At 46.3% G+C, this 16,906-nt stretch overlaps 1 protein-coding gene across 12 annotated transcripts in view; it reads left to right on the top strand.

The window, feature by feature from the left end:
- The window catches only part of ryr2a (ryanodine receptor 2a (cardiac)), a 332,105-nt gene that overhangs the window by 248,838 nt on the left and 66,361 nt on the right, over window positions 1-16,906 (top strand). For all 12 annotated transcript variants that reach the window (XM_034214890.1, XM_034214888.1, XM_034214889.1 and 9 more), the window contains 14 exons: window positions 5,533-5,771; window positions 6,011-6,092; window positions 6,798-6,928; window positions 7,196-7,323; window positions 7,570-7,762; window positions 7,874-7,956; window positions 8,094-8,251; window positions 9,397-9,484; window positions 10,189-10,281; window positions 10,438-10,608; window positions 12,947-13,006; window positions 13,123-13,257; window positions 13,770-13,882; window positions 13,996-14,092. In XM_034214890.1, coding sequence (XP_034070781.1) covers window positions 5,533-5,771; window positions 6,011-6,092; window positions 6,798-6,928; window positions 7,196-7,323; window positions 7,570-7,762; window positions 7,874-7,956; window positions 8,094-8,251; window positions 9,397-9,484; window positions 10,189-10,281; window positions 10,438-10,608; window positions 12,947-13,006; window positions 13,123-13,257; window positions 13,770-13,882; window positions 13,996-14,092 — 1,771 coding nt within the window. The remainder of the gene's footprint in view (window positions 1-5,532; window positions 5,772-6,010; window positions 6,093-6,797; window positions 6,929-7,195; window positions 7,324-7,569; window positions 7,763-7,873; window positions 7,957-8,093; window positions 8,252-9,396; window positions 9,485-10,188; window positions 10,282-10,437; window positions 10,609-12,946; window positions 13,007-13,122; window positions 13,258-13,769; window positions 13,883-13,995; window positions 14,093-16,906) is intronic.

Genomic DNA, 16,906 nt, shown 5'->3' with positions numbered 1-16,906 from the left:
GCCTGCAGATATCTCCCCGTTCCCCTAGCTCAGGAGAGGTGTGTTCAGACGGTCAGGAGTGACCCGATCTGGCCACGCTTCCCGGCCATCAGAAGGTTCCAGCAGGGGGCGGCGGCGAACCCGATGACCCTGAAGGCTCCGGTGGCCACATTTGTTCCCCTCACCAAGGTGGAGGGGTTCACAGATGCTGGTTTCCCAGCCGCCCCTTCTCTGGAGCCGAGTCTGACGTCGTTTTTTGGGGTAAGACAGGCCAACATAATCGCAGGACGGCGCCCTACGTTGAGCGCCCCTAGAGACCAGTATGTCGCCCGCCAGGCCGACCGGGTGCACCAGTGTGCCTTTCAGGCGGCGGCGAATAACATCGCGCTGCTCTCCAACTCGGTGGTGACGCTGGTAGAGCGGTCCACCACCTTGGCCGCTGACGAGGCAGAGGAAATCAGCAAGGCGGCCAGCACGGCGCTCACTCTGTGCGGACCCAGCTGTACTAACCCAGCGGGGCTCGCTGCAGAAGCCTGCCGGTTTTAACCTATCAGTTAATAACCTGCAGAGCTTGCGATATTCCTCTGTCTCAGATATGCCTCCTACACACGGTCATAATCAAACAGGTGCTGGAATGTGTTCACCAGGACGACTGGTTCACTTCCACCTGAAGGATGCATACTTCCACGTACCCATCATCCCGAAACACAGAAAATGCCTGCGTTTCTCATTTCAGGGAATATCAGACCAGACAATCGTCTGCGGTTCGGATATTCCCTGGCTCCTCCCATTTTTGTGTTGAGAAGGCTGGAGCCGCTACACAGAGGAGGGATGAGAGTGTGGTTTTCTCTGGACGACCTGCTATTTGCTGGCTCGCTCCAGGGAGGAAGTTGCTTTACAGCATGAGAGCGCGGCTCTCGCGGCAGCGAGTGGATAAACTGACAGCTCTCCTCCGGCGTGTAACAACCCACACAGCCCTCTCCGTGACGCAGCTGCTCTGCGTTGGCGTCAGCTGGTCACGTGGTGATCCCCATAGGTCTCCCCCACAGGTGGAGTCTCCAGAGGTGGTTCATTCGCGGCAGAAGCCTGCTGTTTTAACCTATTGGTTTATAAACTGCAGAGTTCGCGGCATTCCTCTGTCCCAGATATGCCTCCTACACACGGTCATAATAAATCCACGAGCACCGTTATAACGCCTCGTGTGGACAGCACTGCACACACCACTCATCCCCTGGGTGTGTACGTGCCTCATGATGAGAGACGGAGTGAAATGCAGCGTGTGGAAATTCCCTCGCAGCCCTTTCGCCTCACGGGCGGCGAGGGCGATGACGTGGCTCGTCACCATGACGACCATTACGGCACATCACAGATAAGCCTCTCCCCCCCGCAGTTCCATGGGATACAAGAAACACTCCTGTCATCACAGGAACAGTGTCTTGCGCTCCATTCAGCGCTGCAGGAACTCCTGTTGAAAAAGGCATTTTTTCAAAAGGGAGGAAAATCAGGGTTTTTACTACGGCTATTTTCTAAATCCCGGGAAAAGAACGGGGGAGTGAGACCCATCCTTGATCGGTCGTGTACGGGTGTGTCACATTCCACAGCGTGCCAGCCCTCTCCGTGATACAGCTGCTCAGCATGACGTCAGCTGGTCACGTGGGGATCCCCCTGGGACTCCCCCACAGGAGGAGTCTCCAGAGGTGGTTCATTCGCCCGCGCATCGACCCCGTGCGTCAGAGGTAATGTGCTGGAGCTGTTCTCCGTTTTGGGAAGTATTCCAGCACTTCGCCCTGTTGATGTACAATCAAACAGGTGTTGATTTGCACAGACAACAAGCCACGGCTATGGAAGCAGCCTACCTCAATCGCCAGGGAGGAGTACGATCTGCGCAGCTTCTGAACGCAGCCAGACGGCTGCTGTTCTGGGCGCGCACACACGTTGCTCTCCATCAGAGCAATGTATATTCCCGGCGAAATGAACCGAGGGGCTCGCAGAGCACAGCAGCCGTTGTATGCGAGGAGTATGGAGACTCAGACCTGTGTCACGCACACTGGCGCCTCAGTGAGATTTGGCTTTGGTGTTACGCGCACTAAAGCAAAGCCCCATTTGAACCTGATCAGGTTCCCCTTAAACTGTTATCAGCCAAAGTAGTACTGCTTTTGGCTCTAATAGAGAAAAGGGTGAGTGATTTGTCTGCTCTCTCTGTGGCTCCGTCATGTCTCCAGATCCAAGCAGTTCAGCTGTTTTACGCCCTAACCCGGCTTCATGCCTAAGGTCATCACAACTCTTTTAGGTCAAGAGTGATCACCCTGGCTGGCTTATTCCCCCCTCCTTACAGGTCGGAGGAAGAAGCCGCATCTCATCTCCTCTGTCCTGTGCGCGCGCTGTCTTGCTATGTGGCGCGCACGGCGGCCTGGCGCCGTTCTCAGCGCCTGTTTGTGCACTATAGAGAGCGCTCGATCGGGCAACCTCTGTCTGCACAACGGCTGTCACACTGGCTGTGTGAGGCTGTGTCGCAGGCATATGTCTCCTCTGGGATGGAGCCCCCGGAGAGTATCAAGGCGCACTCCACCAGAGGACTTTCCTCCTCCACGGCTTTGCACGGAGGAATGTCAGTGGAAGATATTTGCACTGCTGCATCTTGTTCTTCCCCCTGTTCATTTATTCAATTTGATTTGAGGGATGTCTCCCATTCCTCTCTGACGCACCCTGTACTGGGTGTCCTGTCAGAGTGAGTGACGTCAGGGAGCCAGCTGTGCGCCTCTCTCCTACCTCTCGGCACACGGAGAGCGGCCCTTTTTCCCTCTTATGAGAGGGATGTTTCCTTTTTTCCTCTGACACACTCGGTACGGAGTGTCTTGTCAGAGTGAGTGACGTCAGGGATCCAGCTGTGCGCTCTCCTGCCTGTCTGCACGCAGAGAGCTGCTGTTCCCCCTCTTTTTGTCACTGGGCAAAGTGTGACCTTCATCTCTACTTTCTCACAGCGGCAGGTATGTATTGTTCCCAGCCTTCGTCCCCTCATGGGGAATATTCATGTTATGCTATATTCCAGGGACAGCGATGCGCCATAACGCATGGCGCAATAGGCAGGGGGTGTTATTGAGCAGGTGTGTCTGTGCTTCTGGTGCCGGGTGGACCCAGTGGGGCGCAGACTACATCATGCTTCGCCCTTAACCCAATAGTGATAGCCTTAGAGGGCGAAGCCATATACGAAATATAACTGAAGTTACCTACTGTAACTCCAGCTTCTATGAGTATTGGCGCAGCCCTCTAATGGCGCGTTTCCACTGCAGCGGGTAGCTCGCTTTAAGCGTGCCGAGCCGTGCGGGGCCCGTTTTTGGTTGCGCTTCCACTTGGCCTAGTTTTGGCCCGGGGCTACTTTTTCACCTTTTTTCTGGCCCGACTAAATCGTGGTTCTAGGGCCAGGAACAACCAGGCTGAGTCGGGCTGAGTATGCTAAACTAGAGAGATAATCGCTGGCAAGGGGGCTACAACTACAACAAGATGAACATATTTGACCGTGATTTAATTGTAATACACGTTTCAAAATGATGCCGAAGTAACAACATACTGATACCGGTTAGTAAAAACCATGAATTAATGCTTTGACAAGTCTGCAGACAGACGGCAGGCGAAAAACCCTTTTAAAATGCGTGTTTTCTAAATGGAGCTTGGCTAAGCTAACGTTATATGCTCCGACCGTCCACACTCACAACAACGGCCTATACAGACATAAATAAACCAGCGACTGTATTCGCCATGACACAGGCAGTCTGTGGTTTGTACTTGTTTAACTTTTGTCTAGTTTCTGAACAGATATGAAGAGCTGTGAGCTCTGAGTGCTAAGAGCTTACGGCTGTGTTGTTTCTTGGGGCGCTCATTGAAGATGACGTCACGGCTCCGCCTACACTGCGTTACTATAGTAACTACCCCAGTTCCTAAACTGTAATGGAAGCGCAGAAGTGAGCCGGGCCTAATAAGGCCTAACCAAACCGAGCGAGGCCTGCAGTGGAAACGCGCCATAAGTGCTGGGCCCTGGGAGGGGGGCCCCACACTTGCAAGGTGGGGCCCACCTTGCAAGTGTTTCAGTGCTGCGCGGGTGCGCAGGGGGATTACCCAATAGCGATAGCCTTACGCTGCGTCCACACTACAGCGTCGACAGCTTCAAAAACAGTTTCCAACGCGTCTGCCCATTCACTTTGAATGGGGTGACGTCACGTTGCCTCGCTTTTCGCCGAACTGAATTGTGGGTAGCATAGCGGTCCGTCTCCGCCGTCTCCGCCGTCAGAAGTTGAACAATGTGCGCTAGCCAATCAAACCGCGTCTAAGCTGGGAGAGATATCCCGCCGTTGATTTCTATATTTCAAAAAAAGATGGAGGAGAAACTAATTATCGCCGTAGCAAATCACCCGGTTTTGTATGACCAGACCCTCTTCACCTACCGGGATACAAACCGGAAGAACCAGTCATCGTGGAGGTGGCAGAGACAGTGGGTGAAACTGGTAGGTTTTCGCCTGTTTGGGGAGTTTATATATATATATATATATATATATATATATTGCTCGCATAAAATCCCCGGGGTTTTTTGCTTTGTATGTCGGGGGCGGGAGATTCATGTGATTGGTTGTTGGTCGCGTTGCTCGAATAAAATCCCCAAGCTTCAGACACGCCCAGTTCCAAGCTTTTTTTGAAGCTGTAGTGTGGACGCTCCGTTAGAGGGCTGCGCCAATACTCTTATGGCGCGTTTCCACTGCAGCGGGTAGCCCCGTTTAAGCGTCCTTAACCGTCCTCAAGCGGCCAGGCCGGTTTTTGGTGGCGTTTCCATATAGCCTAATACCGGCCAGCGGGTACTTTTCCCCTCTTTTTCTGGCCTCATAAAATCGTGGTTCCCTCAGACCAGGGCCAGGGCTGAACTAGTGACGTCAACACTCTCGACTGCTGATTGGTCAGAGAGAATCGTCACAAGATCGCGCGCGAGTTCATCCCTAGCGTCGCATATATATCTAGAAGCAAGCTTGCAGCATTTTTATAAACAGCATTTTGTAAACGGATGAGCTACAAAAATGGCTACGTCTAATAAGAAAAGCACACCGTGGTCGACCGAGGAGGTGACGACGTTCCTACATCTCATTGGGGATGATCAAATCCAGCGGGAGCTCGACGGAACAACTCGAAATGTGAACAAAAACAAAGCCGATCGCCCCGCCTACACTGCGTTGCTACCCCAGGTCCTAAACTGTAATGGAAATGCGCCACGGCCTGGGCCGGCCAGCGAGGCAGCCCGAGGGAGGACGCTTAGGGACGCTTAAACGGGGCTACCCCGCTGCAGTGGAAACGCGCCAATAGAAGCTGGAGTTACAGTAGGTAACTTCAGTTTTAAGTTCAGTTTTGAGTTGTTTATATTTAGTGTTTGTTTATTTTTTGTAATGCCTTGTTTTAAAACGCTGCTTTTTTTTTATCATGGAGCCCACGGAAAAAGAAAAGAGGAATATCAGAAATAAGAACAAAGATCTTCTTCTCCACAGACTTTAAAACCTATCTCTCCCCATATATTAGGACAGTGATGAAGACTGGTCTTGAGTCAGTGAAGGCAGCGCTGCGGTTGTTCTTTGAAAGTGCAGCAGAGGATCTGGAGAAGACTCAGGAGAACCTGAAGCTGGGCCAGTTCACCCACAGCAGGGAGCAGCCGCGGGGGGTCACTCAGATCATCAACTACACCACCTTCGCCCTGCTGCCCGTCCTCTCCTCCCTGTTTGAACACATCGGACAGAACATGTTCGGAGAAGACCTCATATGTGCGTACTCACTTGTGGTACTCTTATGATTAAAGCACCAAAGGGAAAAACCTAACACTTGATGTTTTAGAATGTTTTTTCTTCTACAACAAAAAATGCTTTTGAAAACAAAAAAAACACAGTTAAAAGAACTGCATCTAAAAGGAAAAGATGGGATGGTTTTCCATGAAAAATAAAGGACGAAACTTCACGAAGTGTAAAATGCAAACTTTTTTTTGTGGTTATCTCTCCTCTTCCAGTGGATGATGTCCAGGTTTCCTGCTACAGAATCCTCTACAGCCTCTACCTTTTAGGAACCAACAAAAGCATCTATGTGGAGAGGTACTGTACAGTGTACCCTACAGTACACATGTATAGATTGTTTCTTACACCTCTGTTGGTATGTGAGTTTAGTTGAGCATTTGAATTTCAAGGTGACAAAAACAAGAAACACAAGTAAACATGTCTTTATACTGAATGCTGATGGAGTTTTAATTAAGAACTCAACAAATTCTCTGATGGACTGCTGTTTGTAGCAAGCTCTTAATATGACTGTGTAGCAGTGAGAGATCATTTTAATTGCAAGCTACACTAACATAATTTAAAAAAAAGTATCACTGCCAATTCACTGTTAATGTGCAAAAACTCACCCATTGGTGACCTTCATAAAACACCAACACACCTAAATGCACTTAATCTGATGTATGGTTTATTTGTATTCTGGGCCTTCCACACTGAATACAACATGTTTGCTTCTGGGAATTGTTATGTTGGTAAATCAGTAAAATGCCGCTGCTGTAATAGTCATTGCATTTCAATTCATAGGAGTCAGCATTTCGTCTCCTTTTGGCTCCTTTTCAGTTTAAAATAATGTCTGCCCAACTGTTGTAATACCAACATGAAGATGATTAATAGTACAGGAAGTAAGTAAGGTACCACAGGAGTGACTACCACCAATGTATTAATCAATGAGCATCGATATAAAAAAATACAAAGTGCATAATAAAATGATAATGAATGCATATGTTAATCTCTCCTCTCCTGCAGACAGCGCCCAGCTTTGGGGAAGTGTTTAGCTGCCTTCTCAGCAGCCTTTCCTGTGGCATTCCTCGAGCCTCACACCAACAAGTTCAACAGTTTCTCCATCTTCAACAGCAAAGGAGCTAAAGACAGAGCAGGTGCTTATGACTGGATTTTATTTCAATACAAATCCAATGGGGCAAAGTTATACCAAGATATACACGTCCTTGGGTAATTGTATCCTCTGAGAATGACATTCACTCTACATGCCACTGAGCTCATTGTATGTTGCTGTGTCTTACTCTTTGTTGACGTTAGCTTTGTAAGGGAATCTCTGCTAACATTAGCGGACAAGCCTGCTAGATTCTACTTTCTGCATAAAAAAGAAAAAACCTCTTTTAAGTGCATACTCTTCACCCCTTCAGCTCTAGGTCTTCCCGGGCAGGTGGGGGAGGTTTGTCCTCTGATCCCAAACTTAGAGAAGTGTCTGGAGGAGATCATGGAGTTGGCAGAGTCTGGCATGAGATACACTCAGATGCCCCATGTCATGGAGGTGGGCTATATCGCTTACTAACTAACTAAACAGGCACATGAACCTTATGTCTTCTCACAAAAAAAATAGAGACTGTTAACCCTCTGTTCATTATACCCAAGTAGTGCTTGCATCATGTTTGTAAATGTGTGGTTTCAATGTCTGACTGCCCATACGAAACGACACTAAGCATTATGTCATTAAGTGGGTAATCTGGTGATTGGAGCGGGATGTTTGGTCAGTTTAACATGTGTTTTTTTTCTGTAGGTGGTGTTGCCGATGTTGTGCAGCTACATGTCTAACTGGTGGGAACATGGACCAGAGAACAACCCAGACAAAGCCGACAGCTGCTGCACCTCTGTGACCTCTGAACACATGAACACTCTGCTGGGAAACATTCTGAAGATCATCTACAACAACCTGGGAATAGATGAGGGGGCCTGGATGAAAAGACTAGCTGGTAAACCTGGCAGCGTTTGTGTTTATGTCTCCGTCATGAAATTGCAAAAACTGAAGAATGAGGCTTAATTCAAATTCATGTGTTTTATGACAATCTCTGTCACTGCTTCAGTCTTCTCTCAGCCAATCATCAGCAAGGCCAAAGCCCAGCTGCTCAAGACCCACTTCCTGCCTCTGATGGAGAAACTCAAAAAAGTAAGTCTCATTACTGTTTAATGTGTTATAGATTTTGATGTACCTCATTAGACTAGATAGGCTCAAAGAACACATACACTAAGATCACAATATATTTAGTGTTGAAAATAAGAAAAAGCTGTTTATTTTTCCTGTAGAAAGCAGCGGTGGTGCTGATGGATGAGGAACAGAGCAAGGCGGAGGGGAGGGGGGAGATGTCAGAGACAGAGCTCCTCATCCTGGACCAGTTCACCGTACTGATCAGAGACCTGTATGCCTTTTACCCTCTCCTCATACGATTTGTTGACTACAACAGGTACAGAGTGCTGATTGGATCATTGTAGATCTTGTATCTTCTTATTGTGTTACACCTTTACTCTGAAACAACAAATATTGTGACCTATTCGACTTTCACTGTGATGAATTGCAATAATGGGATACTTGCCTCTATGCTTGTTCTGTAAATGTGTACAATGTGTGTGTCTAACAAGCATGTTGAGTGAGTTCACTTCCTCATTAAACATTTCTGATTTTAGTATTTGAAACACACAGAATGTAATTTGTCACAATTGATCCATCAAACAAGACAATAACCAAAAATTGATTTTTTTTTTAATGATACCGTGACATGGGTGAGGTCATGGGAGTTGTGTTTTTCTTATGAAATAGCCACAAGTAACATAAACTTAACTCTACATTATATTGAGCATGGTGACACAACAAACCAACTTCTTCCCCTATCATCCGAAACTGCAAAGCACTTACCCTCGTAACGCTACTCCCAAACAATCAGCTGCACTCAGCGACAACAGCTGTGCGTAGTCCGTCCCAAACAACAGACATCCATTCACCAAACGTTCCCAGGTCCAAAGCAACGAACCCCCATATGTTACAACCCAAGCTCCGGGGCTGCAACAAAAAGCAAACGATAAACAAAAATGAGGATGCGGCACCAGCAACAGATCTCCGAGGCTGGCCCGGAGAGAGTGCCCAGAGGAGTGAGAGAGCGATGTACCGGCTTGGCTCCTCTTGTAGGCTTCCAGCAGGTGTAGCTCATCAGGCAGGTGCAGCTCATCAGGCACTGGAACCTGCAATCACCCACAAACACACACGAACAGACGGCACCCCACGTGGTGTGGAGGGGTCGTCACACTTGGTCACCAATAGATTAGTTAACTACCCATACAGCTTCTGTAGCTAATGCTATGTGGCTAACTCAGTCCCACAATGCAATCAATAGTCATCACTCTCAGATGTATCATGATTCATGACAGACAATCAAATAAAATGCCCCCTTAATTTGTCACCTGAGGAGCCAAGTGTTTGCGTTCTTGTTCGTGATCATGAGAAAACAAACTGGGACTGTCTTATAAAAATAGCTCCATAGCAACTAAAGGGTCTACAACTTTTTGAACCTTTTAATTGTGCCACTATCTCTAAACTGCATAACTTTATGGACAGGGCTCGGTGGCTGAAAGAGTCCAACCCAGAGGCTGAGGAGCTGTTCCGCATGGTGGCAGAGGTTTTCATCTTCTGGGCCAAGTCTCATGTAAGAATCATAAAAAAGATGTATTTTTGTATGAGGTTCCTGATATCTTTTTATCTAATAACTCCATACAAAGGACTGCGTACGCTGCTTATCCCATTGAGAATGTGCAGTCCAGTCTGTAGCTTCATTAATCTATCACACATGTAATGCTGAAGATCACACATTGTCTCTGTGCACACAAACCTTAAATCTCTCTACGAACCATTACACATTCAGTAGCAGTAATAACAGTAAGAGTCTACTGCCGAGCTAGCAGCTCTGACAATGCAACATTCTGATGTTTGCTATTTACTGTATGATGTTTACATGTTCACTATCCTAGCTTAGCGTGTTTGCATGTTGAAATATGTGAATTAACACTAAACACAAAGTACAGCAATGGCTGATGGGAATGTCATTTGTTTTGCAAGTGTTAGGTCATAATCCAAAGTATTGGACATACTTAAACTTTGACCTGATGGCAGTGCATCATTCAAAGGGAGAGAGTCACTGATTTCAATTCATCCTAAGGGATGACAAACCTGTACCCTATGATTCAGTAGATACTAAGAAATTCACTAAAAACACATTTGTTTTGGTAGATGAAAAATATAAAGATCACCAGAGTCAGTAAGCTTCACCATGAATGTCTGTAGAAAATATCATGGCAATCCATTTCAGTTTGGACCAAACTATATTTAGATTTGAATATTTTCTGTCTGCAGAACTTCAAGAGAGAAGAGCAGAACTTTGTGGTCCAGAATGAAATCAACAACATGTCGTTCCTCATCACTGACACCAAGTGTAAGATGTCAAAGGTATGGACAGATGGACAGAAGCAGGGAATCGAGATTCACATATCAGATGTGTACTGCTTAACGTGTGTGTGTGTCAATGCCCATGTACACATAATGAAGAAAATAACACTCGTCATGTATGTGCATTAAATATTCTGATGTTTGACTTTGCCTCAGGGAATAGTTTCAGACCAGGAGAGGAAGAAGATGAAGAGGAAGGGAGATCGGTACTCGATGCAGACCAGTCTCATCGTGGCCACTCTGAAGCGCCTGCTGCCTGTGGGTCTGAACATCTGCGCGCCCGGAGAACAAGAGCTGATCGCTCTGGCTAAGAACCGCTTCACACAGGTCAGTCAATACTCATCCACTAGATTATGAGAATTGTTGTTGTCTGATATGGTATTAGAGAAGAGGCAATATACCATTTGACTTCATAATTGTATACATTTTCATCGACTATGGTCACTTTGAGTTAGTATAGGATAAAATAATAAACTAAACATAAATAAACAAACACTTACAATGAATTATTGGTAACATGTAACACTTCTGTCTCTACATAGTAGGTTCACCCCATAATATCTGTTGGTGTGTTTGTATACACGTTTGCACCATCTTTTGTTTAACATTTCAGAAATGTTTCCAATTTGCCTTAAAGTCTGAATATCTTTAGTTTGAAACTGCCTTTTTGTCTAAATGATCTTAAATTGTGAAACCAAATCACTGCGCACAGATTGTTTTGCTTAAGATATCATTACAATTGTTCTGTGTGTCAGTCGAGACCTTTAAAGGTCCCATGTCATGCTTTTCCGGTTATCACCCGTCCCCTTGTGTGTTATGAAGGTTGTTCTGCATGTAAATGGTCTGCAGAGTCACAAACCCTCAAAGTACACCCTGTAGGGAGTAAAACTCTAATACAGAGAATACCTGTCTGTGCTGCCCCAGAACGCCTCGTTGGAGATTTCTCTTTTTCTTCCTGGGTACAGTGACGTGCCCATACCCAAATGGACCAATCCGTGGAGCCGTTACGTTAAGTCCTTGGATTGGTCCAAATGGGCCAATCCGCGGACTTCCTCATCCTCACACACACACACTCAATCTTTTCTCAGCTGCAGCTCCGCCGATTTCTCCTCCCTGAGACGGCGGGACGCGGCGAGGCTGTGAGTCGGTGTGTGAGCACACACACAAACTCCCAGCCAGGCTGCGGGTGTGTGTGTGTGTGTGTGTTCGGCTGTGTCTCGCTGTGTCTTGCTGTCTCACAGACGGCCACTGGGCTCACAGGGAAGGGAGGGGAGGGGAGGGAAGGGGGGGGGCACCAACGAGCCGTTTAGGACAGAGAGTGAATACACATACTATATAGTAGGGGTGTTGAAAATAATCGTTTCTACGATGCATTGCGATACGGACGTGGACGATTCGGTATCGATGCAGTGACGGAAGATAATCGGTTATAGCGTAGTAACGTTGCTTCTTGATTTTCCGGCCGCGGCTTTACTATAACGTTTTTTTTTCTGTCACTTTAATATCAAATCGGTCGGTGAGGCAGAGATCAGGGAACAGACGTGACAACGGCACAGCATCACCAAACACGGAGCAGTCTGCTTTATCCACCAACACAACACCACCAGTCCAGAACCAACAGCAGAAGGACCCGCTCTGAATCACTCCGTGTCGCTGCGGCACAGAGACACAGGGATGTATGTTTTTCAAAAATAATCGCGTTACAATCATGTCAGGTTTTTGGTGGATTTAATTAAGTCTTGGATTGCAAAGTATGAATGTCCTCTAGCAACTTTCAGACGATATATACGTGTGTAAAGTTTGTGAAGGCAGGAGGAAAAAAGCTTCCGCGATCACCGTCTCCTCCGTTCCTCCAAACCCCGCCCCCTCCCTGAAAATAATGAGTGACAGGCTGATAGTGACCCGATAGAAACTTTATTATTCACTTAATCACTGAGATATGATTAAGCTAATTTAATCTCATACATTCATGGGATTTATGTAACAGTAAGACAGAGAATGTAAGTGTGCACCCACATGCAGTATTTTAGTTGTTATATGCTGTTGTAAATACTCCTGTTGTCTGCTGTGTTCAGACTCAAGTCCTGTGTGTGATACCACAGGACATTCAGTGTCCTTTTTTTAACAGAAGACTGTTGCTAGAAGCTGCAGCTAGACTGCAGAAGCATTATTTTTTTGTTTTTGAGGATGGAACAACTTCACACACAGATATAGGGAGGCTAGACCTATACAATTCATTTATTTTGGTTTATAAATTAATGTCAAGACATTTATGTTATTGATTTCTGAAGCACTTTCTAAATAATAAAAAGAGAGTTCATATGTATTTACTGCATGTATGCATTGATGAAAAATAAGCCATGTGCAATAATATAGAAAATTGAGGATGCAACGCATTGGTATGAATCGTGATGCATCGGGATATCGAATTGAATCAAATCGTTGACAGGATAATCGTAATCGAATCGTGAGACCAGTGAAGATGCACAGCCCTACTATACAGAGATGCTGTGAGAAACCAATGCGATTTTGGAAAATTGCACAATATAAATCTATTCTAGTAGACCTCAACAATGGAATTATGATCAGTAGAAATGGCCATGACATGGGACCTTTAATGGTTCCCTTTGTCTCACAATGGAGCGTGCATTTACTCTGTTCACAGAAAGATACAGAGGATGAAGTTCGAGAGATCATCAAGAACAATCTGCATTTACAAGGAAAGGTGAGTAAACTCTGAACTTATAATTATCACAGTCCATGTATATTTGAGAGGAAACAATCATGACTTAAGTCTTTATGGTCACACATTTAATACATGTCCTCATGTGTGTTGTACAGCTGGAGGACCCAGCTATCCGCTGGCAGATGGCTCTGTACAGAGACCTCCCCAACCACTACGAGGACACCTCAGACCCTCAGAAGACTGTGGAGAGGGTCCTGGACATCGCTCATGTCCTCTTCCACCTAGACCAGGTGTGTGTGTTGATGTATTCTACCTGAAAGTAAAAACAAATGAGGAGAAGGTGGCCTGCACTCAAATCTAATTATCAATCAAAGCAGTTTTCCACAACTACAAAAATATACAAAAGCATATTTGGTCATATTAATAATGTTGCAGAATGCATAAAAATAACAAGTAAAATGAAACCCACTGAAAAATGATATTAATATTAAGATCAGTACCTATATTTTCAGCATCCACACACATGAATAAACACTGCAGCAGCATCAAAGAGGCTCCGTGCTCTCTACTCTCTTTTCTTTTCTACATATGGAAATAACACTTGTTTTAAGTGCCCTCTTTCAAATCGATGCCTAGGTCTCTGAAGCTGTAAATAGACACAAAAATAAACACACAACAGAAGTTCTTCATGGAGACAGACTGTTTTTAAAGAAAAATACATTAACTAATGCACTTGTGTAATAAGTTGTCCAGGCGTTGAACCAGAAGGTGAGCAGTACTGAGTGCTTCACTTTGTGTTCAGGTGGAACATCCTCAGCGCAGTAAGAAGGCCGTGTGGCATAAACTGCTGTCCAAACAGAGGAAGAGAGCTGTGGTGGCTTGCTTCAGGATGGCACCACTCTATAACCTGCCCAGGTGAGTTTGGCACCCAAACACAGCAACACACATACAGTATTTACTGAGTGTACTACATCTATCTTGTAAGAAATGTATATATCTGTATTCTTAACTTATCTCCTCTGAATTAGGCACCGGGCTGTCAACCTGTTCCTGCAGGGCTATGAGAAGTCCTGGATCGAGGCAGAGGAACACTACTTTGAAGATAAACTCATAGAGGACCTCGCTGTAAGTTCATTTAAATGCAAGCGTAAAACTGATGGAATCAAACTGTTTACTGCTGAAAATTGCAGAAAAGATTCAAAACACAGACATGGCTACCTTCCAGTTTTAGGTTTATTACATTACATTACATTTAGCTGACGCTTTTATCCAAAGCGACTTACAATAAGTGCGTTCGACCAAGAAGATACAACCTTGAAGAAAACAGAATCATATAAGTACATCAGGTTTCATAGAGCCAAAACTTTTCAAGTGCTACTCCACTGGCTTTAGGTAAGCCAGTCCTTTATTAGTATATAAGTGCTTTGTTAGTAATTCTATCGCTCGAAGTGGAGTCGAAAGGGATGAGTTTTCAGTCTGGAAGGTGTGTAAGCTTTCTGCTGTTCTGATGTCAATGGGGAGCTCATTCCACAATTTTGGAGCCAGGATAGCAAACCCACGTGTTTTTGCTGATGGGAACTTGGGTCCCCTTCGCAGCGAGGGTGCAGCGAGCTGTTTGGCTGATGCAGAGCGGAGTGCACGTGCTGGGGTGTACAGTTTAACCATGTCCTGGATGTAGGAAGCGCCAGATCCATTCGCAGCATGGTACGCAAGTACCATTGTCTTGAAGTGGATTCTAGCAGTTACTGGAAGCCAGTGAAGGGAGCGGAGGAGCGGAGTGGTGTGGGAGAATTTAGGAAGGTTGAAGACCAGACGAGCCGCTGCATTCTGGATGAGCTGCAGAGGTCGGATGGCACATGCAGGTAGACCAGCCAGGAGGGAGTTGCAGTAGTCTAGGCGTGAGATGACGAGAGCCTGGACCAGAACCTGAGTCGCTTTCTGGGTCAGCTGGGGACGTATCTTCCTGATGTTGTAAAGCGTGTATCTGCAGCAACGGGTTGTAGCAGCTATGTTTGCAGTGAAGGACAGGTTGTTATCTAGGGTCACACCCAGATTCCTTGCAGTCTGAGTCGGGGAAACAACTGAGGTGCCGATGTTGATTGTCAGGTCAAGAGTGGGACAATCTTTTCCCGGGAGGAAGAGCAGCTCAGTCTTGTCAAGGTTGAGCTTGAGGTGATGAGCAGACATCCACTGAGAGATGTCAGCTAGACAAGCAGAGATGCGTGCAACGACCTGGGTCTCTGAGCGGGGAAAGGACAGAATTCATTGGGTGTCGTCAGCGTAGCAGTGGTATGAAAAACCATGCGGGCTAATGACTGATCTGAGCGAGTTTGTGTACAGGGAGAAGTGGAGGGGACCAAGAACAGAGCCCTGAGGGACCCCTGTAGTTAATTGACAAGGGTCGGACTCGGACCCTCTCCAAGTCACCCTGTAGGTACGGTCTTTGAGGTATGAGGTGAGGAGGGAAAGTGCAGAGCCTGAAACTCCAAGTGCTTGGAGAGTGCGAAGGAGGATCTGATGATTCACCGTGTCGAATGCAGCAGACAGGTCCAATAGGATGATGACAGAGGAGAGGGAGGCTGCTTTAGCAGTGTGCAGTTCCTCAGTGACAGCAAGGAGGGCAGTTTCTGTGGAGTGACCTGCCTTGAAACCAGACTGGTGCGGATCCAGAAGGTTGTTCTGATGGAGATAACAGGAGAGTTGTTTAAAGACAGCGCGTTCAAGTGTTTTAGACAGGAACGGGAGTAGAGAGACAGGCCTGTAGTTTATAACATCAGACGGGTTGAGAGTGGGTTTCTTTAGGAGAGGGTTTACTCTTGCCTCCTTGAGACTGTTTGGAAAGTGACCAGAAGTTAGAGAAGTGTTGATGAAATGGGTGAGAAACGGTAGAATATCAGGAGCGATAGTCTGAAGGAGGTTTGAAGGGATAGGGTCCAGAGGACAGGTGGTAGGACGGGTAGAGGTAATGAGGGTAAGAACTAGGGGTCGACCCGATATTCGCATTTGACCGATTATCGGTATCGGCCTTTTTTTATCAAATTGCCGATAAAACTTTGGCTCTGATGTGGCCGTTTCTCTGGCTGCAGTCACCACTCTGTGTACACGAACAATGTCCCGCCCACAGCGCTATCTGATAGGCTATTACTGAAGATTTTCCGGGCGGGAGCCAGCCAGAGAGGCGGGACCTTCTCAGATTACAGGCAGGTGCGAAAGAACACAGACACAGACTGAAGCAAGCAGCAGCGCTGAGCGGCAGAGCCATACATGTGTTAAACCGAAGTTCAATAAACATCCCTATCCCCTATGCTGAAGTTGCAAAAACACCACGATCTTATGATCCAATTCTATCAGTTTCCCAGTTACACAGGGACGCGGGAAGTCAGTCAGAGTTGGGGGTGCGTGCAGCGTCTCGCAGCGGAGTAACTGTGGTGCGGAGGGGGGGGGGGGGGGGGGGGAGGGGCTGCGAGTGGAGCCTCGCAGTTTTTCAGGTTGATATGTGAAGCTCATTAGCTAGCCAACATGTATCTAGCAAATGTTTAGCAAAATATTAGAAGTGAGGATACTAGACTAACGTTAGGTCTACTGTAATAGCCTCACTTTTAATAGTTTGCAAAACATTAGCTAGCACTAGTGTTTTGCAGTTGCTAGCAGCTTATTGGGATTTTATGCTAGATAGACAGATATAATAAATTAAGCATTCTTGTTAGTTAAGCATGTCAGCCTGCAGCCCCACTTCTTGTCTCTCTCTCTAACTCATTGCAGATGGCTGCACTAAAGAAAAGGGCACAGAGAGGAAACCAGTTGTAAGATGTTTAAAAGTTAATTAAACATAATATATGCTTAAATGCATTTCAAAGAAGTTGTGTTGAGTTGTGTTGGAGTTTGTGTTATTCTACATTTTAACACCAAGATTTTCTGATTTGACATATTGGTTCCAAA

The sequence above is a fragment of the Gymnodraco acuticeps genome, unplaced genomic scaffold (genome assembly GCF_902827175.1).
Source record: "Gymnodraco acuticeps unplaced genomic scaffold, fGymAcu1.1, whole genome shotgun sequence".
In the NCBI taxonomy this organism is placed as follows: Eukaryota; Metazoa; Chordata; class Actinopteri; order Perciformes; family Bathydraconidae; genus Gymnodraco; species Gymnodraco acuticeps.
The sequence above is the reverse complement of the archived record's forward strand: the minus strand, read 5'-3'. Positions and strand labels throughout refer to the sequence as shown.